This window comes from Phyllobates terribilis, unplaced genomic scaffold, assembly GCF_046119375.1.
Source record: "Phyllobates terribilis strain yellow unplaced genomic scaffold, ASM4611937v1 Scaffold_3__8_contigs__length_932513732, whole genome shotgun sequence".
In the NCBI taxonomy this organism is placed as follows: domain Eukaryota; kingdom Metazoa; phylum Chordata; class Amphibia; order Anura; family Dendrobatidae; genus Phyllobates; species Phyllobates terribilis.
In genome coordinates this window covers 66667872-66692570 of record NW_027362763.1, presented here as the reverse complement: position 1 = coordinate 66692570, position 24699 = coordinate 66667872, and the positions used below count along the sequence as shown (strand labels likewise).

The following is a 24699-nucleotide window of genomic DNA, read 5'->3' as shown; positions in this document are numbered from 1 at the left end:
TTGGATGAAATAAGTATTTGATACAACAGAAAACAGAACTTAATATTTGGTGCAGAAAGCTTTGATTGCAATTATAGAGGTTAGACGTTTCCTGTAGCTTTTGTCCAGGTTTGCACATACTGCAGTGGGGATTTTGGCCCACTCCTCCATACAGATCGTTTACAGATCATTCAGGTTTTGGGGCTGTAGGTGGGCAATTTTTGAGTTTCTGCTACCGCCAAATATTTTCTATTGGGTTCAGGTCTGGAGATGGGCTAGGCCACTCCAGGACCTTGAAATTCTTCTTACGGAGCCACTCCTTTGTTCCTTGCTTTGTGTTTTGCGTCACTGTCATGCAAGAAGACCTTGCCACGACCCAACTTCAATGCCCTTACTGAGGAAAGGTGGTTGTTGACCAAAATCTTGCAATACATGACCCCATTCATGCTTCCTTCAATACGGTACAGTCGTCCTGTCCCCTTTTCAGAAAATCACCCCCAAAGTATGAATCCCCCACCATGCTCCAAACACGGTGAGTGGAGTTGATTAGTGTTGAGCCACCCCCGTAGTGTTCAAGTTCGGTTCGGTTCGTCGAACACCCGTGTGTTCGCCGAACTGTTCGTCGAACACCTTCGAACACCGTTAAAACCAATGGCAGGCAAACAAAAACACATAGAAACACATAGAAAACACCTTCAAAGGTGTCCAAAAGCTGACAAACTGCTCAGAAGACATAACTAACACATGGAAAAGTGACAAGTACATATAGTCATGCGAAAATAAAAGAGGTGGAGGAGTAAAAGGAGGGGGAGACACAGATATAGGCATGTCATGCCCTTCTAAAATCCAAAAAGTGAGAAGCCGACATGGCCAGTCCGCTCCTGCCCGTGCCACCTCCGTGTCGCCGGGTTTGTGCCAGAGCCGCGGTGAACCCTGACGGCCAGCCCCCCTCTCCCAATACTGGTGCCTGTCCGCTGGTGGGTCGAGCGAGCCCCCCTGTGGTGGAGGCAGCTCTAAGCTTTTTAATTTAAATTGTCTCTCTAATTTGAATGAATACACTTTAAATCCATTTACAAGGATCTATTGGAGGGCAAGTCTCATGCCAGCAGCCGCGGTAATTCCAGCTCCAGTAGCGTCCACTAAAGCTGCTGCAGTTAAAAAGCTTTTATAAGGATCGAGCTCGGCTGTCCACCGCAAGGCATCCTACTGCCAGTCCCAGCCCCTATGCCTTGGGGTGCCTCCTGATGCTCTTCACTAAGTATCCCATGGTCCCGAAGCATTTCCTTTGAAAAAATTAAGTGTCTAAACTACAGGTGGTGCAGCTTGCTTAACAGCCGGGATAATCCGCTGACTAGCAGACACTGCTACTAGGCACAAAGTATTTCCTGGGCTAGATGCAGTTAAAAATTTGTAATTAGATACTCTCGTTGGATGCTGAGAAAGCATTCCATAGAGTCTCCTGGCACGCCATATATGATTCTCTTAAAAAGCTTGGGGTAGGGGTCTAGGGGACCCTTTTATAGCCAAAATCACGGCCCTGTATCGCAATACGTCACCTACGCTGAAGATAAATGGAACTGTAGCACCCTGAGGGCTCGGTTGCTACAAACGTATTGCACCTCACCCAGAGGTGTGATATCTCACTCTCAGGTAAGGATGGAGTGTGGATCAGGACCCGACACCTGCATGCATTACACCACATTGCCGTGGGGCAGGGCGACCAATATGCCCCTGAGAGGGGCACGACAGTCCCTGTCCCTGGCTGGAGTGGGGGGAGGGAACACTGAGGAAGGGGAACCCTGTAGTGAAGGAGCAGGGAGGAAGCAGTTCCTGGGTGCATTGAGAAGGGAGTATAAAAGGTGGGCACCATCTCAGTTCAGTGCAGAGAAGTCTGAGCAGAAGTGGCAGGGAGCAGGGGCTCTGCATGAGCTCTGCTCCGGAGGCGGGCCTAGTAACAGAGGCCCAGGCCTGGAAGAGGGGGAAGGAAGGAAGAGGAGCGGAGAAGGCTCCAGGAACGAGGAATGAAGGGATCCCAGGGGTGCGGACGGGCGAGTCGCCACCGCACGCCCGAATCCACCTGCGTGGAGGGGTCAGGCCAAAGGGGGAGACCGGTCCCCGAACTAGTGGAGGCAGGAAACGACCCTCAGCTAGAAACCGGAGGCTCTGACATTTTATGTGGCGCAGCCCCTCGCTACACCCGCTAGGAAGGCACCACATAGGGTCAGGGAAACTGGCGCCAAGTTTACCAAGAGGAGGCCCGAGGCAGCCGGACAGAAGTGTTGGTAAGAAAGGCCAGACAAAGGACAAACAAAGGGGGTCCTGTGAAGTGCTCGAAAGTTATCTGGGAGTTGTCTGAGCCCCTCACCTGGTGAGCACAGTACGACGTGGGCAGCCGTTACCTGCAGACGTGGTCTGGATAATAAGAACTGTGAGTAAAGGCCCTGAACTGCATCACTGACTCCGTGTCGTTACTGCTGCTGCCCTGCACCATCACCCCCATCCTCCGCATACACTGCCCTGAGGCTATACTCCTCCCGTGGGGAGTTATGCTACGCTCTGCTGCACCCACAACACCAGCCTCAGCGGTCTGCCCTGTTGCGGCGGTTCACTCTGACCGCAATCCACGGGTGGCGTAGTCGGACATTTAAACATCAAAACCACATAAATAGTTCCGCCACTGGTTTGACCGCCCTGAGCCACGGAACCGGGTCGCCGCCACGAAGACTACAACCACCAGCATCCACCAAAAAGGGTCCGGCTCCGGGTGTCCCAAGGCCCAGGGGGTGCGTCAGAACATTTTCATCACTTTTCACAATCACCAATGGGACAAGGCAGTGATGTCCTCTGTCCCCTCTCTTATACATCCTAGTGACGGAGCACCTGCTCTCATCAATTCGCCATAACCCCAATATTAGGTGGATTGAGGTGGGAGGCACCGAGTACAAGTGCTCTCTATTTGCTGATGATGTCCTAGTATATATCACTCAATCACATATATCCATCCATGCTGTTATGGCTGAAATAGATCACTTTGTTACATGGTAAAATATTAAAATCAATGCAGCGAAGTCTGAGGCCCTCGATGTCTCCCTCCCCAAATCCATATAGGATTCCATCCAGTCCAACTTTCCCTTTGCCTGGCCCTCACAGGGTATCAAATACTTAGGAATTCCTATTCATAGAGACCTCTCCCATCTATGTTATCTTAATTTTGGGCCCTTTATTGAACAACTCCATACAGACCACGGTTGGCAAGTTAGAACTGTAAGATTCACTACGTGAACCACTGGTGTTTTGTGGAAAAGCACATGTACACTGCGTTCCAAATTATTATGCAAACAGTGTTTAGGAGTGATAAGGGAAGAATTTGTTTGTTTGTCAGTTAAACTCATTGATGGTGATGTGTGTCAGGGCTCTTTATATCACTGTAAGCAATTGCAGACACCTGTGCTAATTAGTTTGGCAGGTGTGTCCAATGAAAGGCAAGACTACTTAAGAAGGCTCTCTCACATTATTAAGCAGCCTACATTTTCTGCCAAAATGGGAAAGAAAAAGGATGTGTCGGCTGCTGAGAAGCAACAAATTGTGGAGTGTTTAGGTCAAGGCATGACTACAATCAACATTGTGCGATGATCAGGATGAAGTGTCTTGGCAATCAAGAAGTATGTAGCTGATTCACAGTACACACGTGTGCGTGCTTATAAGGGCAAATTGAGGACTCTTTCCTACAGGCAATTACGTCAGGTTGAAAGAGCAGCGGCAAAAAAGCCTTGTCATAGCAGCAGACAAGTTTTTGAAGCTGCTTGTGCCTCCAACATCCCCCGAACAACAAGATGCAGGGTCCTTCAGAGGTTTGCAGCTGTGCATGCGCCATCCTGTCGACCTCCTCTATCCACTTCACACAAGCAGAAACGGCTCCAGTGGGCCAAACATTACATGAAGACTGATTTCAAAACTGTTTTGTTCACGGATGAGTGCCGTGCAGCGCTCGATGGTCCAGATGGATGGAGTGGAGGATGGCTGGTTGATGGACACCCCACGCAAACACGGCTACAGCGCCAACAAGGAGGAGGTGGAGTAATGTTTTGGGCTGGAATCATGGGGAGAGAGATTGTCGGCCCCTTTAGGATCCCTGAAGGCGCTAAAGATGAACTCCATAATGTATGTGGATTTTCTCAAACAGCACTTCCTGCCATGGTTCAAGAAAAAGAACCATGTATTTCACAGCAAGATCATTTTTCTGCATGATAATGCACCATCTCATGCTGCACATAAAACATCTGCATCTCTGGCTGATATGGGCATAAAAGGGGACATACTTATGGTTTGACCCCCATGCTCCCCTGACCTCCACCCCATTCAGAACCTTTGGAGCATCATTAAAAGGAGTGTCTATGATGGCGGGAGGCAGTTCACATCTAAGCAACAGCTCTGGGAGGGTATTCTGTCCTCATGCAAAACAATTGAAGCAGAAACCATCCAAAACCTGACAAATTCAATGGACGAGAGAGCTCAGAAGCTCCTTTCGAACAAGGGGTCCTATGTGAAAATGTAACATCACCTAGAATAAAGTTTTGAGTTGAAAACTGTTTGATTTCAGTTTCTAACAACCTGCTAATGCTTATAATTTCAAAAATGACCATTTTTTTGGTCTTTATTAAAATGAAAAGGTTGATCGAAAAGTTTGGGGGATCTAAGAGTGTGGCAACCCAGTAGTCATGATTACTTCGAATTCTGACAATATGAGGGTCATGCTGCAGGTAGTGCAGCAAGAAGGCACTTATGTGCCTTGCGCATCTCGGAGCCCCAAAATTATTTTCCGGGCTAGATGCAGCTAAAAATTATTTTTAATTTTAAATCTGGTGAAGCTTATTATAGATGGCCTAATAGGATCAGTGCTGCACACTGCTACAAAGCCCAAATTATTTTCCAGTCAAGATACAGATAAACATGATTAGTAATTTGAAAGCTTAAAACGGTTGGTAGGGTGATTTTAACCAATCATCAAGCTTTTACTCTCCCCAGGATGAGACATGGGTAGAAAAGTCATTTCGGATCCATGATTTGTTCATCTTTATGAACGTGAGTCTGTCTACATTATCAGTGGAGAGCCGCGTGCGCTTATCTGTCAGCACACCACCAGCAGCGCTGAACACACGTTCAGACAGAACGCTGGCTGCGGGGCATGACAAGATCTCCAAGGCGTAAGTGGCTAGCTCCGGCCATTTATCCAGATTGGAAGCCCAAAAAGAGCAAGGGTCCAGTGACACAGTCGTGGCTTCAATGTTTACTTGGAGATACTCCTGTACCATCGTCTCTAGGCGTTGACTATGTGTCAGACTTCTTGTCTCCTGTGGCCTTGCAAAGGATGGGCTAAAAAAGTGGTGAAATGATTCCGCAAAATTGATGTTACCAGCAGATACTGTGGTTCTGTTACGGTTTGAGTGCTGAACACTTGACGGTCCCACGGTTGGCAAGTTGGAACTGTGAGATTCACTACGTGCACCACTGGTATTTTGTGGAAAAGCACATGTAAGATTCTGCAACAGTCTCTGCTGATACTCCTGCATGCGTGCATCCCTTTCTATGGCAGGAATAATTTCTGCAAATTTACTTTTGTACCGGGGATCTAACAGTGTGGCAACCCAGTAGTCAGGATTATTTCTAATTCTCACAATTCGAGGGTCATGTTGCAGGTAGTGCAGCAAGAAGGCACTCATGTGTGTTGCGCATCCAGGAGCACCAAGTCCCTGTTGTGTTGGTGGCGAGGTAACAATCATGCTTCCTTCCTCTGTCCTCTCCCCCCAACCTCGCACAACAGAAATGTGATCAAGGTCTCCCTCATCTGATGAGTCTTCCATCAGTTCGTCCACCACTTCTTCCTGGGCTCCTGCACCTTCCTCACTAGTTTGGCTGCTACCATGCGCCCTGGTAAAACCTTCTCCCCCACCCTCACATGCCTGCCGCCTTGGTGCTGCTGACCGTCTGGACCTTGCAGATGTTAGCCCTTCCGCATACAACTCCTCCTCCTCTACTTCCTCCACCTCCTCTTGTGCCACCACCTGACTCCGAATTCTGTTTAACATGTGCTCCAGCATGTAAATCACCGGAATAGTCATGCTGATAATGGCATCGTCAGCACTAAACATCTTCGTCGCCATTTCAAAACTGTGCAGAAGGGTGCATAGGTCCCTGATCTGAGACCACTCCTCCAGCGTGATTTGCCCCACCTCTGAATCTCGTTGGCCCAGGCTATACGTCAGAACGTATTGCACCAGGGCTTGTCGGTGCTGCCACAGTCGCTGCAACATGTGCAGAGTTGTATTCCACCGGGTAGGCACATCGCATTTTAGCCGGTGAAGTGGCAGGCCCAACGACTTCTGTAGAGATGTAAGTCGCTGAGCTGCGGGATGCGAACGGCGGAAGTGAGCACACAGCGACCGTGCCCTCTGCAGAAGGCCATCTAGTCTGGGATAGTGGGCTAAAAATTGCTGGACAACCAGGTTCAACACGTGAGCCATACAAGGCATGTGTGTGACATTGCCCCGGTGAAGGGCCGCACCCAGGTTTGCAGCATTGTCGCACACGGCCTTCCCTGGTTTCAGGTCCAGTGGAGACAACCATTCATGAAATTGGTTCTCCAGAGCTGACCACAACTCCTCAGCTGTGTGACTCACATTTCCCAGACATTTCAATGTAAAAACCGCCTGATGACATTGAGCCCTACTGCCAGCATAGTAAGGAGGTGTGCAGGATCCCTTCTGCGCAGTTAGAAAGCTTGTGGCATGACCAGACAGGCTTTGGGTGCAGGTGGAAGACCGAGAGGAGGTTGAGGAGGCAGAAGCAGTGGAGGAACTTTGACATAAAGAGGATTGACGCACAACTCGTGGGGACGGCAAGACTTGGACAGCAGCCCCTTGTCCTGCTGTCACCATAGTTACCCAGAGCCCAGTCAGCGACATGTAACGCCCCTGTCCATGCCTACTCGTCCAAGTGTCTGTGGTGAAATGCACCCTGTCACACACAGAGTTTCTCAAAGAAGCGGAGATGTTATGTGTGACATGCTGGTGGAGCGCAGGCACACCTTTCTTTGAGAAGTAGTGCCGACTGGGCATCTGGTACTGGGGCACTGCGACGGACATAAGGTCTCGAAAATCCTCTGTGTCCACCAGGCGGAAAGGCAGCATTTCTGTAGCCAAGAGCTTGCAGATGGTGAAATTCAACCTCTTAGCTTTCTCATGGCTAGGAGGAAATGGTCTTTTACTTGTCCACATCTGAGGGACCGAGGGCTGGCTATTGTGCTTAGACGGGGTTGATAAGGGTGTCCCCGGCAAACTGCCGGTCTGTGAGGAAGATGCAGGCGGACATGTTAGGTTGCCTTGATCCAAAGGTGGTGCTATCGATGTCGGACAGCGCTCAACACCAGCTGGTGTTACCACCTCCAAAGAAAATGATGACCTGCCAATCACGCTGGCTGTTGCGGGTAAAGAGGTGGCAGGTCTGCGCCCCAAAACAGGTGTGACTGCTGTCCCCCCAGTCACAGAGGATGAAGAGGCCGTGGATGCACAAGATATGGCAGACGGTGGTTGGCCCGGCCGGCTAGGCCGCATTGTAGCACACTGAGCTTCCCACTGCAACTTATGCTTCATGTCCATGTGCCGGTTCATGCATGAAGTACTCAAACTATGTATTTTTTGGCCTCTACTTAGCTTTTGCTGACAAATGTTACAGATAACACGAGTTGGGTCATCTTTATCGATCTGAAAAAATGCCCAGGCTATGCAAGGCTTAGCACCCATGCGACCTGAAGAGCCACCACGACTTGTGGTGAGAGGCAGAGTTGTGTTTGAGGATGCAGTTGTTGACGTGCTTCCAGTACTACGTCTCTGTCCAGGAAGGCGCAACCTGACCTCGTCGTCACTAGCATCTTCCTCCACCTCCTCTGCTGACCTCATCTCTTGGCTGACTGTGGGTTGACAGTAAGTCTGATCTCCGACCTCATAATCATCACCCTGTGCGTTATCACACCCGTCGTCCTCAGAGCCAACCTGTTCCTGCCCTGACAAAAAACTAAAGTTGTCGCTCCAATCAGGTATTTGAGTCTTATCATCGTCTTCCTCATTGTCTCCACCAACAGGAGTTACAGTTTGGGAATGAGGGTCTACATTATGGTCAGAACCTTCTGCGTCTGGTCCTGGATCCGACTCATAAAGATTCTGGGCATCAGTGCAGATCATTTCCTCGTCTGGATTCACAGAAGCACTGGAGTCGACCTCTGATTCCCAGGCTATAGTATGAGTAAACAGCTCTGCAGACTCAACCATCTGTTCTACCTCATACTCAGACGGGCAGCTGGAGATTTGGGAGCTGTGAGGAAGCAAGTGCGATTTGGGTGACACCTTTGAGGACTGGAGTATTTGTGATGTTGAAGTTGATGTGGAGGAGAGCCCACTTAAAGGAGCACTTGATATCCGTTGAAGCACCTGCTGTTTTTGTGCCTCATCTGGAATTTGTAGCGATTGGCGTGGCCGTAAGAAAGGGATCTTATCACATTGTCCGCTAAAAGAAGTAGAAATTTTAGTTTGTCTGGAAGATGGTCTTTCTTCTGCAGATGTTACTGTTGCTTTAACACCTACCCCATGGACACAACCTTTTTTCCCCTTCCCAACACGCCTATTCCCCTTTCCACCAGCAGCAGGCCTTTTTCCACTCATTTTGGTGGTTAACTAATTCACAACTCTGGAGTTGTTTGCACAAAAAAACAATGGATGGGAACCGAGCAGAGCTAAGTGGCCAAACTGTGGTATTAGGCCAAAACTATTGGCTGGGTTAGATGCAGAAAAAAATTATTTTGAATTTGCAACCTGATGGAGGTCAGTATAGATGGATTAATAGAACAAGACCCACACACAGCTAGAAGCCCAATATTTTTTCAGAGGTAGATGCAGAAAAAAATATATTCAGTTTGCAACCTGATGGAGGTCAGTATAGATGGACTAATACAACAAGTCCCACACACAGCTAGAAGCCCAATATTTTTTCAGAGGTAGATGCAGAAAAATATATATTCAGTTTGCAACCTGATGGAGGTCAGTATAGATGGACTAATACAACAAGTCCCACACACAGCTAGAAGCCCAAATATTTTTTCAGAGGTACTGTAGATGCAGATAAAAATTAGTTTTAATTTGCAACCTGATGGAGGTCAGTATAGATGGACTAATAGAGAAAGTCCGACACACTATTAGAAGGCCAAATATTTTTTCAGAGCTAGATGCAGAAAAAAATTATATTCAGTTTGCAACCTGATGGAGGTCAGTATAGATGGACTAATAGAGAAAGTCCGACACACTACTAGAAGGCCAAATATTTTTTCAGAGCTAGATGCAGAAAAAAATTATATTCAGTTTGCAACCTGATGGAGGTCAGTATAGATGGATTAATAGAACAAGACCCACACACAGCTAGAAGCCCAATATTTTTTCAGAGGTAGATGCAGAAAAAAATATATTCAGTTTGCAACCTGATGGAGGTCAGTATAGATGGACTAATACAACAAGTCCCACACACAGCTAGAAGCCCAATATTTTTTCAGAGGTAGATGCAGAAAAAAATATATTCAGTTTGCAACCTGATGGAGGTCAGTATAGATGGACTAATACAACAAGTCCCACACACAGCTAGAAGCCCAAATATTTTTTCAGAGGTACTGTAGATGCAGATAAAAATTAGTTTTAATTTGCAACCTGATGGAGGTCAGTATAGATGGACTAATAGAGAAAGTCCGACACACTACTAGAAGGCCAAATATTTTTTCAGAGCTAGATGCAGAAAAAAATTATATTCAGTTTGCAACCTGATGGAGGTCAGTATAGATGGATTAATAGAACAAGACCCACACACAGCTAGAAGCCCAATATTTTTTCAGAGGTAAATGCAGAAAAAAATATATTCAGTTTGCAACCTGATGGAGGTCAGTATAGATGGACTAATAGAGAAAGTCCGACACACTACTAGAAGGCCAAATATTTTTTCAGAGCTAGATGCAGAAAAAAATTATATTCAGTTTGCAACCTGATGGAGGTCAGTATAGATGGATTAATAGAACAAGACCCACACACAGCTAGAAGCCCAATATTTTTTCAGAGGTAGATGCAGAAAAAAATATATTCAGTTTGCAACCTGATGGAGGTCAGTATAGATGGACTAATACAACAAGTCCCACACACAGCTAGAAGCCCAATATTTTTTCAGAGGTAGATGCAGAAAAAAATATATTCAGTTTGCAACCTGATGGAGGTCAGTATAGATGGACTAATACAACAAGTCCCACACACAGGTAGAAGCCCAAATATTTTTTCAGAGGTACTGTAGATGCAGATAAAAATTAGTTTTAATTTGCAACCTGATGGAGGTCAGTATAGATGGACTAATAGAATGATGCTATGCCCAAAAGATTTTACTTCACTAGGTGCAGTAAAAAAATTGGTATTCTATACACAGGTGGTATATCTTCCAACACAGATAGGCTACTCCACTGACTAACACACTCTGCAATAGGCCAAAAAGGATTAGCTTTGCTAGATTCAGCCAAATGCTGTGAAAAAAACTTGCACAGCACTGGCACAGACCTGCCTGGCAAAAACTGATAGGAACTGATGTAACCTAGTCCTGAAAAGGACTCCAATTACAATTAGTCTTTACTCCCACAATCTATCTATTTAAGAGCACAGACCTCCCTGATAAAAGTCGTAGGAAATGCTGTAACCTAGTCCTTAAAAGGACTGCAATCACAACTATTCCCTACTCCCAAGCTATCTGTATATTTGTGCGAAAATTGGCTTGAAATTAACAAGGTATAGCGCACACAGCAACAGCGGTGCCGTCTAACACGCAGCTGCAGCAGTGAGAAAATGGTGGCGACGGGGAAAATGGCTGGGTCTTATAGGGCAAGGACATGTGACATACACTGCCAATCACACATGCCCTTGCTTGTGTGAAAAAAAGCACTTCGCTCCGTGTGTGCGCTGCTGATAGGCTGACAGATTGCACCTCCCCACTGCAAATGCGGGAAAGAGAAAAAAAAATGGAGATCTTCATTGTTCCTGCAGAGATCCATCCCCTGCCCCTCCCCCCACCCCGCTGTACACTCAAACTGCGTATTAACATTAATTTTCATCATTACTGAGAAAAAATCCAGTTATGATTTTGGTGCACGAACAGTTATCGAACATAACCTCGAACAGCCAAATTTTTCTCAAATTATTCGTGTTCGCCGAACGGCTCGAACACCGCCCAAAACAGCTCGAATTTGAGATTGGCGAACAGTTCGAGTAGAACAACGCTCATCTCTAGAGTTGATACCAAAAAGTTCTATTTTGGCCTCATGTGACCACATAACCTTCTCCCATGTCTCCTCTGGATCATCCAGATGGTCATGCGGGCCTGGACCTATACTGGCAGGGGGACCTTGCGTACTTTGCAGGATTTTAATCCATGATGGCATAGTGTATTACTAACGGTAATGTTTGAGACTGTGGTCCAAGATCTCTTCAGGTCATTGACCAGGTCCTCCCTTATAGTTCTGGGCTGATTGCTGAGATTTCTCAGAATCATCCTTACCCCATGATTTGAAATCTTGCTTGAAGCCCCAGACCGAGGAAGATTGACAGTCATCTTGTGTTTCTTCAATTTTCTAATAATTGTGCCAACAGCTGTTGACTTCTCACCAAGCTGCTTGCCTATTGTGCTATAGCCCATCCCTTCCTTGTGCAGGTCTACAATTTGGCCCTGGTGTCTTTAGACAGGTCTTTGGTCTTGGCCATTGTGGAGAGGTTGGAGTGTGATTGATTGAGTGGACAGGTGTCTTTTATACAGGTAACGGGTTCAAACAGGTGCAATTAATACAGAGTATGCAGGCTTTTTAAAGAAAAACTAACAGGTCTGTGAGAGCCAGTATTCTTCCTGGTTGTTCAAATACTTATTTCATGCAATAAAATGCAAATTAATTATGTAAAATCATACCATGTGATTTTCTGGATTTTATTTTTAGATTCTGTCTCTCACAGGTGAAGTGTACCTACGATAAATGTTACAGACCACTCCATTCTTTGTAGGTGGGAAAACTTGCAAAATCAAATGCTTATTTTCCTCACTGTAATTTCAAGAACGTTTTTGTTTTGGCTAATTTGCTAAATTTTCAATTTATTTAATTGTATTTAATTTAGTTCAATGTAGTTAACTCCTTCACTCCCGGGCGATTTTCCGTTTTTCGTTTATTTTCTTTCCGTCTTCCATAACTTTATAAAAAGCAATAACTTTTATAATTTTCCATCTATATAGCCGTATGAAGGCTTTTTTTGTGGGACGAGTTGTACTTTTGAATGACATCATTCATTCTGCCATATAATGCACTGAAAAAACAGGGGAAAAAATCATATGCAGTGAAATTGCAAAAAAAATGCAATTCCACAATGTTTTTTTTCTTTTATGTACCATGGTCACTATATGGTAAAACTTACAAGGCAATGTGATTCCTCAGGTCAGTATGAATACGTAGATATTAAACATGTTTGTTTTTTTTAAGTGGTGTTAAAAATTCAGAAATTTGGAAAAAAAAATTCTGCTTTTGTTGCTATTTTCCAAAACCCATAATGTTGTCAATTTTTGTAATTTGGGGCTGATGTATGGCTTATTTTTTGCACCCTGAGCTGACATTTTATTGAAACCATTTTGGGGTAGATACAATGTTTCAATCGCCCATTATTGCATTTTATTTCAATGTTGCGACGATGAAAAATATGTAATTCTGGTGTTTTTATTACTCGTGGTTACCGAGCAGGTTAATTTATTGCATATTTTGATAGATCGAACATTTCAATGCCAAATATGTTCATTCAGGCCCCCTGATATGCAACTTCAGGCCACATTCACACGTTCAGTATTTGGTCAGTATTTTATATCAGTATTTCTAAGGCAAAATTATGAGTGGAACAATCAGAGGTAAAGTATAATAGAAACACGTCACCACTTCTGTATTTATCACTCACTCCTGGTTTTGGTTTACAAATACTGATGTAAAATACTGACCAAATCCTGAACGTGTGTACGTGGTCTAAGTCTCCTCTCCGTTTTTTTCTCTTGTCTCCAGTGGTTAATCTAATTAGAGTTTGCGATTCAATATGGAGCCAAAAATGAATAATGCCCAGCACCATATCAGACACTGCTGCAGAGTAATATTGTAGACAAATGATGACATGTGTGAACGCACAGGCTTCCCCATAACGTCCTGCAGCTATCACATCACATTATGTAGAACGTCCAATAATGAGAGACTATGACGGCCCGTATAAAAGATGAGGACAGGCCAAGGAGCGCTATTTTCTGCTATTACAGCTTAGAGATTGGCGGGTCGGAGTGCACAGCCCTTCCTGCATAAGGACAGAAAAAGACACTACAGCTGAAGAACATTTAGACGACTGTATTATTGGTACTCAGACTAATGCTATTCTATGGGGCCGTGCACATGCCCGATTTTATTCCGAGGAAAAAATTGCAGCATACCCAAGTTTGATCCAAAATTCGGATCACACTAAGACATCCGAGTCCATGAGTGCATAAAAAACATGGGACTGTGCTCGCATGACATCTGAGTGCAGTCCAATTTCCACGGACTGACAGAATGGAGAAGATGGAGAATTTTTTTTCTCAATTTTCACCTCATCCGAGAGAATTGGATCACACTGTGACCACACTCTGTTCAAACTCTGATCAAAATGTGATTTGCATAATCAGCCTGATTCTCTAGGATGAGAGATAATACCGTCATCTGCACCTGCCCTTAGTTGTATCAGCAGCGAGACAGAGATAAGAAAGATGGCATCAGAGCGTAATGGATTGATGCATTCAAGTATCCACACATTTCTTATCCTTCCTGCAATACAAAAGCTTGGGTTCTTTCTCCCCTTCACCCACCTTTTTACTTTTTCTACCTCTGTTTCTCTTTTCTCCCTCTCTCTTTTTTTCCTCTTTCTTTCTTTGTTACACCAATTCAATTGGCCTACAAATCACATTTTTGAGAAAAATTTGGCAAAGATGGCAAATTTAATTTTTTTAATTTCAAAAGGTTTGATCATAACTAGATAGACAGATAGATAGATAGATTGCTGCTGTGGGTGGTGGGAGCTGTGGGGGGAGTGGCAGTGACAGAGGAGAGGGACACAGGAGGCAGGAGTCACTTGCTGCAGCCCACACTATGCCCGCTGCTAAAGAAACTGAATATTCACTGCTCCTCACACACATGGGCGTGTGGAGCACTGAATATTCATTCTCCTGAATAGCGCAGTGTCAGCAGCAACCGTGGCTTCCTGCATTGGCTCAGAGGTCACGTGTGGCCGCTATTAAAGATCATGAATATTCACTATTCCCCACCCCCATGGGTAGGAAGTAGTCAATTTTCATATTCTTTAATAGGGGGTACACTCGATCACCGAGCTGCTGCAGGAGCCGCGGTTGTGGCTACAGTGTGTGACTGCTATTATGGAGAATAAATAGTCACTCCTCTCCACGCTCATAGTTCCAGCGTGGGGAACAATGACTATTCCGGCGGCTCATCTCAGGATGCATGGCAGTGACGCTCACGAGGGGCTCACGAGGTGAGATCAGCTGCTATCAGCAGAACAGGACGCAGCAGAGGGGAGGTGAGTAGAGCAGAGGGGAAGTGAGTAGAATCCATTATTTTTTTGTGTGCAGCGTGATGGGGATGGAGGTGCCATGCATACCAGGAAGAGGGGTGCCATGCATACCAGTATGAGGGATGAGAGGTGCCATGCATACCACGATGGGGGGTGACGGGGCCATGCTAAGCAGGTTGGGGGATGAGGGGTGCCATGAAAAACGACGCCTCAGAGGGGATCTCTTTTACATGTATAAATATATGTGTGGTCAGTACAAAGGTCTAGTACATGATTTTATCCTTCCAAAGACTTTACTAAGGACAAGGGGGCACTCATTACGGGTGGAAGAAAGGCAATTCCAGCACCTAAACAGGAAAGGGTTCTTTACAGTCAGAGCAGTCAGGCTGTGGAATGCCAACCACAAGAGGTAGTAATGGCAGATGCTATAACAGCATTCAAAAAAGGGCTGGATGATTTCCTCTATACAAAAAACATTGTGGGCTACAGTTAAATTAGACAAAATGTTACACCTATAGTTCTACTTTTGATCCAGGGTTCTAGGACTGATCGCCTTTTCTCGGCTCAAGAAGGAATTTTTCCCCGTGATGCAAATTGGCTGAATGTATCCTGGGGTTTTTGCCTTATTCTGGATCAACAGATTTAGGTACAGGGATTTTAGTAATACCATAACAGTAATGCAAAGATAAAACTAATTAAAAAATTATAAACAGATTTATTTGTAATTGTAATAGTGCAGTAATAATAAAAATAAAAATGGTAATTCATTTGTGAGGCCTAATCCCAGTAAGTTAGTGTAGTGTTGGTATGGGGAGTACAGTTGGGGGAGAAAGGTTGAACTTGATGGACATAGGTCTTTATTCAACCTATGTTACTATGTTACTATGCATGACAGGATGAGGAGTGTCATGCATACCAGGATGAGGGGTACCATGCATACCAGGATGGGGATGATGGGTGCCATGCATACCTGGATGGGGATGAGCGATGCCATGTATACCGGAAGAGGGATGAGGGGGGCCATGCATACCAGGATGGGGATAAGGGTGTCATGCTTACCAGGATTAGGGGTGAGGGGTATTATGTATACCAGGATGGGAATGGGGGGGCTACATATAACAGGAAGAGAGGGCCATATATAACAGAGATAGGGAATGGAAGATATTAGTACAGAATTGAGGGACATTACCCCTGTAACCGTGTCACCAGCAGACCCCCTCCCCCATAACATGCATCTTGACCACATTTTTTTCTTCATTTTTTTTTCTATTTTCCTCCTCTAAAATCTAGGTGCGCCTTATGGTCCGATAAGTCTTGTAGCCTGAAAAATATGGTAGATAGGTAAATTTGAGTAAGGCTCACACTTGGAACTGAAACGTTGCCTCATGAGCTATTAAATAGCGCTTTTTTCTTCATAATATGGTGTGCTGCTTTAAACTTTTTTACTATAATAGCGGACTGGTATGTACCTGGGAGATTTTGCACCCAACTTTGCTGTTGCTGCTTTTGTATTTTCAGATAGATAGATAGGTAAATAGATCTAGTAAATGGGAGCATATGGATATGCCCAGAACAAATGGTAAAATATATTGTAAAACTGTCGCATATAAAGACATTTCATCACACTGCTATAACTCTAATGCAATAAAACAATGCTTAAAGTGCTGTTTTAACTGCAAAGTTCATGCTCTTTTAGAAGCTGTTCCGATTTGATGCTTTGTCAAGAATCCATGAGTAAACAATATTTACAAACACTCTCCTTTTGTTAGCATTTCTTTTCCTCTCCTCCATGCTCCGTGTTTATAATTAATGTTCGAGTTTGGAATCTTGCTAGAGCAGCAGCTCAAAGTGGTTTCTAAAAGAGCATGTAATTGTTTGTATTTTATTCATTAGGAAAAGCCAAATCCTAAATTATACTTCACCAATGAAAACCTTACAGTGCTGGTTTCGGATCTCTTTGACGCTGGCATGGAAACCACCTCAACCACCCTGAAATGGGGCCTTCTACTAATGATGAAGTATCCTGAAATCCAAAGTAAGAGCCCCCCTTTATGTGTGGGAATGTATCATGTTTACTTAATTTTACTTTTACTAATTAAAATCATATAGTCATACACCTTATTTTCTCATTATCTATTTTTATATTATTTTGTGTGGATGATTGTGGCGGCAGCCATATTCCCTCAACTGTGCTCCGCATCTCAGATTCATTTTACACCAACTACATATGACTTACTTACTTTGGACACTTCATATGAAGAGAGCAATCACTGGAGAAGGAAAGCATGGTCGGAAGAATAGAAAGAACAAGGCAAAGAGGAATACCATCATCCTGATGGCTTGATACTATCAAGATAGTGGTAGAGCAGACCCCGGTGGACCTATCTAGGCTTGTTCAAGATATATCTCCCTACATATCATTCATCCATCAAGTTGCCATGGGTAGAGATCAAGCAGAAGGCCTCTAAATAAATAATAAAACATCAGACATAAGAAGATGCAAGTTGTGATGTTACAACCTTATAGCATGTGTCGTGACATCAGATGCCTTCTCGGCACCAGAAACCCCAGTACAGAGTTAAGATGCCCAGCATTGTTTGTTGAAGGAAAAGAGAGGCTAGACAAAGCATTTTGAAGGACCAGACAGGGCCTCCAAAATTGATGACCAAACGGGGCATCCATCATAAAAATTTATGGTATAATACTTTGGCCTGTTAACCACAATGGTCATATAGATTCCCACTAGAGAAGAAAAAAGAAGTTTGGTGACAGTGATGCGTGTCTAAGGCTGTGTGACCACGATGTGGACTTAATGCTTTTCCGTGGCGGTATTTCCACAGCGGAAACGCATCAAAATCGCTTAAGAGGTCTGCAATGTTTCCCAATGATAATCTGCATGTGCTGTGCGCATGCTGCGGAAATTTCCACTGCGTATTATCATTGCGGAAAAATCTGCAGCACAACCAATATGGGCGCGATTTCGCATTCAACCGCAGCAAACCTGCATGTATATATCTATACATGCGTTTTTTCTGCGGTTCAATGCGCGGAGGGTACCCGGGGCTGGAGAAGAGGAGACTGCTACTCCTCTCATCCGACCCGGGTACCATAGTGCCCGCAAGTTAAAAAAGAATTATAAAGTAAAAAATAAAGAAAATTATTCATGCTCACCTCTCTGGTGGACCCCAGTCTCTTCCCGGCAGCGATCCTCTCTCCTCTGCGGCCCTCAGTGTACTGCCAGGACCTGCAGTGACGTAATGTATCAGCTGATGGTCACACGACTATCAGCTGATCGGTGGACTTCAGAGGTCAGCTGATGGCCGCGTGACCATCAGCTGATAAATGACGTCACCACAGGTCCTGGTAGTACACCGCGGGCCGCCAAGGAGATAGGATCGCTGCCAGGAGGAGACCGGAGGCCACCAGAGAGGTGAGTATAAGTTTTTTTTTCTTTTTACTTACTTTAATTACTTACATTTTTTTTTTTACTATATATGCACCATTTGAAAGCAGAACTCTCCTCACAAGTTGGTCACACAATATAAATCCATGCCAGTTGCATGGATTTATATTGTGTGACCAACGTATATTGTCAAGCCCTTTTCCAAATGCATTTCAGTGGTGCTCAAAATCGCTTGGAAAACCGCTTGAAAAAACGCATGCATGAACGCATGTAAAAACGCTTAAAAAAAACGCACAGGAAATTTCTGCTTCAATTCTGCATCATGGGCACATACCCTTAGAGAGCACAAATTCACAATACAACTCCTAGGGATTAAAAAATAACTTGATTTTGGAAAAATTAAAAGCTGAATATTTCCGTACAGAAGAATATGGAATGAATTTTGACTATAGGGGAAAAATTAGGTTACGTAAACAGTAATTTCATAACAACCATGATGGTATCAAATGCCAAAGTGGAAATCTTGCTGAAATGTTATCATTAGTGATGAGCGAGCATTAAAATGCTTGGGTACTCATTGCTCGGGCACATTGGAATACTCAGGTGCTTGACCCGAGCAACGAGCCCAATGTAAGTCTATGGGAAACTCGAGCAGTTTTCAGGTGGCTCCCCCGGCGGTCTGCAGAGGGCATAAAACTTGCCCAAATCAATGGGAACAGTGCTCAAATGACATAGGAACAGCATGGGGAAGACCCCTGGAAGCATCTCTGACTCCCAGATCACTGCTGTCAACAACGTTGTCAGAGTATTACACCTCTTTTACGGACTCACAATAAAACATACAAAACCAAAACCAAAATGGATTTTCCTGGGAAATATGTTAATGAACATCCTTTCCAGGGTAATAACTTGTATATAAGGCAAAATAAATAACCAAAAGCAAAAAATACTCCTCCACACCTTGGGCTATGTTCACACGTAGCGTTTTTGATGTGGTTTTGCACTTTTGCATTGCTTTCAACCAAGACAAATGCATTCACCAGGAAATGTAATTTTAACATTTTACAACCTGATCTGGCCATGTGGTGTGTGACACATCATCAGACACATGCATATAGAGCTGAAAAGACATGGAAACAGCATGGGGAAGACCTTTGGAAGCATCTCTGACTCTCAGGTCACTGCCTAAAAGTGTGCCTATCATAAGTGATCCTTGGCGCATGCGAAGATGCCTCCCGCCATGCACCTGTCATTGCAGACTTGCAACAATCACTGTCCACTTCCTTGTCCCAGTGCAGCGTTCAGTTGTCCCTACCCCATTCCTTGGAATGTAAGCGCAAGTATGCAGCCAGCCACCCACCCACCAACCCACAGGCTGCAATACTATACTGCCAAATTTTTGACAGCAGCTTGCACTTAAAATGTGGCCTTTTAGGCTCATGGAGGCGGAAGCTTTTCATAACCTCCTGCCAGCGGGGTCTATACTCGGTCCCCAGCCGCCACTGTTTCTCCCGGTGTCGTCTCTGCCTTCCACAAGCACGGGTCCCACAACATTACCTGTGCCCTACCCAGTGCACACACTGAAAATGACTGCCTAACCACAAACACATGGACAGGTGAATGTGGCCAGGGGTAGTACGGAGCCAGTCCACAGCTTTTTTGCTGAGTTGTATTTCACCACAGCTATATTCTTTAGCTTGGTGAAAGGACTTGGGAAACCATATCTGCCCAGCTGTCATTTCTCCCAGGAAGTCCTAAAGGTGCTTTCACTTGAAATGTGGCCTTTTAGGCACATGGAGGCTTAAGCTTTTCATAACCTTATGCCGGCGGTGGCTGGGTGTCCATTCTCGGTCCCCAGCCGCCTCTGTTTCTCCCGATGTCGTCTCCGCCTTCCATAAACACAGGTCCCACAACATTACCCGTGCCCTCCCCAGTGCACTTACAGGGAAGGACCGCCTAAATACAAACATGTGGACAAGTGAATGTGGCCAGGGATGGTACGGAGCCAGTCCACAGCTTTTTTTGCTGAGTTGTATTTCACCACAGCCATAATCTTTAGCTCGGTTAAAGGACTAGCATAGAGGGAAACCGTATCTACTCTGGGTGTCATTCCTCCCTGGAAGTACTCTAAAGCAGCTTTTGCAGAAGCAATGGCAGCCCGTCCAACATCAACTCGCATTTCTCGGTGTTGCTTTGATACTCAAACATCTTTCTTTCCACATTTAATTTCATGACTACAGAGTTGGGCAATGGCCTGATCTGCAATCCGGTTTGCGAAATAACATGCATAAGCATGTCGGATCCACATTAAAATAAACAGCCATAGAGTGTCCGGGAACCTTCCCCCACACTTTTCTTAGCCAGGGCTGCTTCTCGGCAGGGTTAGACAGACCCACCAGAAAGCCAGAGACTCCTCCGGTGGGCCCTGGATTCTCCTCCAGGAGAGTTAATAGTGCTAAGGTGAGGCCATGATGATGATTGAGGCCACCATCTGCTTTGTTTTCTGTTACTTGGAATGCAAGAGCAAGTATGCAGCCAGCCACCTACCTACCCACAGGTTGCAATACTAAACTGCCAGATTTCTGGGTAGCTACTTGCACTTGAAATGGGGCCTTTTAGGCTTGTGGAGGCAGAAGCTTTTCACAGCCTCATGCCGGCAGCAGCCGGGTGTCAATACTCGGTCCCCAGCCGCCACTATTTCTCCCGGTATCGTCTCCGCCTTCCACAAGCACGGGTCCCACAACATTACCCGTACCCTCCCCAGTGAACTTACTGGGAAGGACCACCTACCCACAAACACATGGTCAAGTGAATGTGGCCAGGGACGATGCGGAGCCAATCCCCAGCTTTTTTTGCTGAGTTGTATTTCACCACAGCCATATTCTTTAGATTGGTGAACAAACTTGGGAAACCATATCTACTCCAGCTGTGATTTCTCCCAGGAAGTCCTCTAAAGCTGCTTTCACTTGAAATGTGGCCTTTTAGGCTTGTGGGGGCAGAAGCTTTTCATAACCTCTTGTTGGCGGCGGCCGGGTGTCCATACTCGGTCCCCAGTCATCACTGTATCTCCCGGTGTTGTCTCCGACTTCCACAAGCATGGGTCCCACAACATTACCCGTGCCCGCCCCAGTGCACTCTAAGGAAAGGACCACCTAACCACAAACACGTGGACAGGTGAATGTGGCCAGGGACGGTACAGAGCCATTGCACAGCTTTTTTTGCTGAGTTGTATTTCACCACAGCTATATTCTTTAGCTTGGTGAAAGAACTTGGGAAACCATATCTGCCCAGCTGTCATTTCTCGCAGGAAGTCCTCTAAAGCTGCTTTCACTTGAAATGTGGCCTTTTAGGCTCGTGGAGGCGGAAGCTTTTCACAACCTCATGACTCGTGTCCATACTCGGTCCCCAAGCGCGGGTCCCTGAACATCACTGCTGGTATTTTTCTGTGGGAATCTGCTTGCCTCCTGGAATATTTCCAGTAAACTATGGTACGACGCCATGGTATTAGCATTGCCCCCAGTACCAGTAGCAAATCCTTTCCCAATTTCCTTCTCAGGTTGCCCAAATACATTAGTTTCTCACCAAGGTGCTGAAAATAGAGTGACAGTAGGTGCTGAAAATAGAGTGACAGTAGGTGCAAGTTTCTCCAGCCTGTTAGATATCAGAGGGTGAACGGCTGCACATTAGATCAGTGGTTAGCACTGAAACCTTGCAGCGCTGGGAACCTGGGTTCAAATCCCAGCAAAGACAACATCTGCAAGGATTTTGTTTGTACTCTCCGTGTTTGCGGGGTTTCCACCTCAGTAAAAAAGAAGCCATAGAGTGTCTGGGAACCTTCCAACACACTTTTCTTAGCCAGGACTGCTACTCGGCAGGGTTGGACGGTCCCACCAGAGAATCCTCTGGTGTGCCCTGGTTTCTACATCAGGAGAGTTCATGATAGTGCTAACTTTGCAGCTGCTATGGGGAAGAAAGATGAGACCTAAGAATCAAATCCTCTGGTGGGCTCAATGTTTTTCAATCTGAAAAAGCTTCCCAGTGGGAGTTGTATTTCACCACAGCCATATTCTTTAGCTCGGTGAAAGGACATAGAGGAAACTGTATCTACTCCGGCTGTCATTTCTCCAACACAAGCTTCCGCCCATTGTCACACACGACCATGCCTGGCTGTATGTTCAGCGGTGAAAGCCACAGATCAAGCTGCTGTGTTACCGCTTTCAATAACTGCAGCGCTGGGCGGTTTGTCTCCTAAGCATTAAGCATGTTATCTTCACCACAGCCGCTTGGCCAAGGTAGTGCTGCAGTGCTTTCAGCTTGTGACTGATGTGTTCATTTCGGAGATGGAGGAGGAGGTGCAGGAGCTGAACAATGTGATAACATTGAGGTTACATTGGCGACTCTGTTTTTATACTAAAAAAAGATCCTACTGTTTTTTTTTTTACGTTATTTTTTTAAGGCAAATGCATTCACCGGGAAATGTCATTTTATCATTTTACAAACTTATCTGGCAATGTGGTGTGTGACACATCATCAGACACATCCTGTTTCATTGATGATGGAGGGACTCCGAAAGACACATAGAGCAGGGCTTCAGTAACAAGTACAACATGTTACTATTAGAAAGGAGAGAGTCTGCTATACAGTTATAGGGTATGGAGTGAGTCTAACGGCTGACCAAATTTAGGAAAAACCCCACTAAGAATTTAAAGACACATAGGGCCAAAGTAAGAAGTACGACATGTTCCCATTAGAAAGGAGAGGGTCTGCTATACAGTTTTAGGGTATGCAGTGAGTCCAACGGCTAACCAATTCTAGGAAAAACCCCACTAAGAAATTAAAGACTCATAGAGCAGGGCCACAGTAATGACAAATTCCCATTAGAAAGGAGAGAGTCTCTTATAGTGTTGGCCTATGCAGTGAATGCAAGGGCTGCCAAAAATTTGGCGGCACTTCAATGCCCCTTGGAAGAGACATGGAGGAGGGCCTCATAAAAAATGTTCTTATTAGAAAGCAGCGCGCCTCATATACTTGTAATCCCCATGCACTAAGTGTAGGGCTGACAAACATTTACCATGGGGGGTATACATGAACATACTGTATAAAAATTTTTTTTTACGGGCATCATAAACACCCTTTAAAAAAATTATGTTGGTGTAGCATCACAGACCATGGTCACCCTGGTTATATGGTGGTGGAGGATGAGGAGAAGTAGGAGGACAAAAGCAAATAGCCAAAATCAGGAAGCGTATACCCATGTGTGGGTGTGAAAAGATGCATGGGAATACACCTCCCAAGAAACGACACGGGATTTGAGTTTATGTTACGCTACTATCTTTTGGTGGTGTATAGAAGTCTGGCCCAATCCAGCACTTGTTCATTTTTATAAGAATAAGCCTGTCAGCATTTTCAGTTGACAGGCGGATGCTCTTATCAGTTACAATTCCACCAGCGGCACTAAAAACCTGCTCTGATAAAATGCTGGCGGCAGGGCAGGCCAGGACCTCCAAGGCATAGAGAGCCAGTTCATTCAACGTATCCAGCTTGGATACTTAATAATTATAAGGCACAGAGGAATCACGGAGGACGTTGGTACGGTCGGCAAGGTACTCCCTCAGCATCTTCCCAAACTTTGCACTCCTTGTGAGAGTACCCCAAGCCTCAGGGCCTGTGCGATGGGAGGGTCTGATAAAACTCTCCCAGAATGTTGACAGTGTTCCCTTGCCTCTGTTGGATTGAAGTTGCGTCTCTCTCGCCTGTACTCCTTCGTTGTCCAACGATGTGTGCCCTCTGCCGCCAGCGTTTTCAGAATTTTTTTAATATTTCGGCAACAAAGGCCTTCTGGTACAGCCCCATTTTTGTAGAACTGTCCGCCTCAGGAATAAGAGATATAAAGTTCTCCTTGTAGCGTGGGTCTATAAGTGTCACCAACTAGTAATGACTGTCACCCAAAATTTTGAGAATGTGAGGGTCATGGGAAAGGCAGTGTAACATAAACTCAGCCATGTGTGCCAGACTACTAACAGGCAAGACTTCCGTGTCCTCACCAAGAGAATGAATGACCATGCTCTCCTCCTCCTCCTCTCTGTCCTCTGGCCATCCATGCTGAACAAACGGTATGACAGCTGTGCAGGTAGTACCGTCTACAGTACATGAAACTAGCTCCTGTCCTTCCTCCTCCTCTACTTCCTCATTGTCACCCAATCCATGTTGGGATGAGATGAGGTTTGGCAGCGTGTAATCACCCTGTATGGAACCTTGCTACATCTCATTGTGCTCCGCCTGCAATGCATCCTCTATGATAGTGAACAGAGAGTGTTTCAGAACACAGAGAAGCGGGATGGTGACGCTAATTATGGCGTCATCGCCGCTCACCTTATTGGTGGAGTCCTCAAAGTTTTGGAGGATGGTACATATGTCTGATATCCATGTCCACTCCTGAGGTCTTATGTGTGGAGTCTGAACTGAATACTGACAACCTTGTTGATGCTGGTATTGAACAACTGCCCTCTTCTGCTCACAAATCTTTCCCAACATGTGTAGTGTAGAGTTCCAACGCATGGGGACATCACACATCAGTCTGTGAGCCGGAAGCTGCAAACGCTGATGAAACACGGCAAGGGTGGC

At 45.3% G+C, this 24699-nt stretch overlaps 1 protein-coding gene across 2 annotated transcripts in view; it reads left to right on the top strand.

The window, feature by feature from the left end:
• The window catches only part of LOC141258814 (cytochrome P450 2K1-like), a 209279-nt gene that overhangs the window by 173849 nt on the left and 10731 nt on the right, over window positions 1-24699 (top strand). For both annotated transcript variants that reach the window (XM_073673964.1, XM_073673965.1), the window contains exon 7: window positions 16566-16707. In XM_073673964.1, the coding sequence (XP_073530065.1) occupies window positions 16566-16707 (142 nt within the window). The remainder of the gene's footprint in view (window positions 1-16565; window positions 16708-24699) is intronic.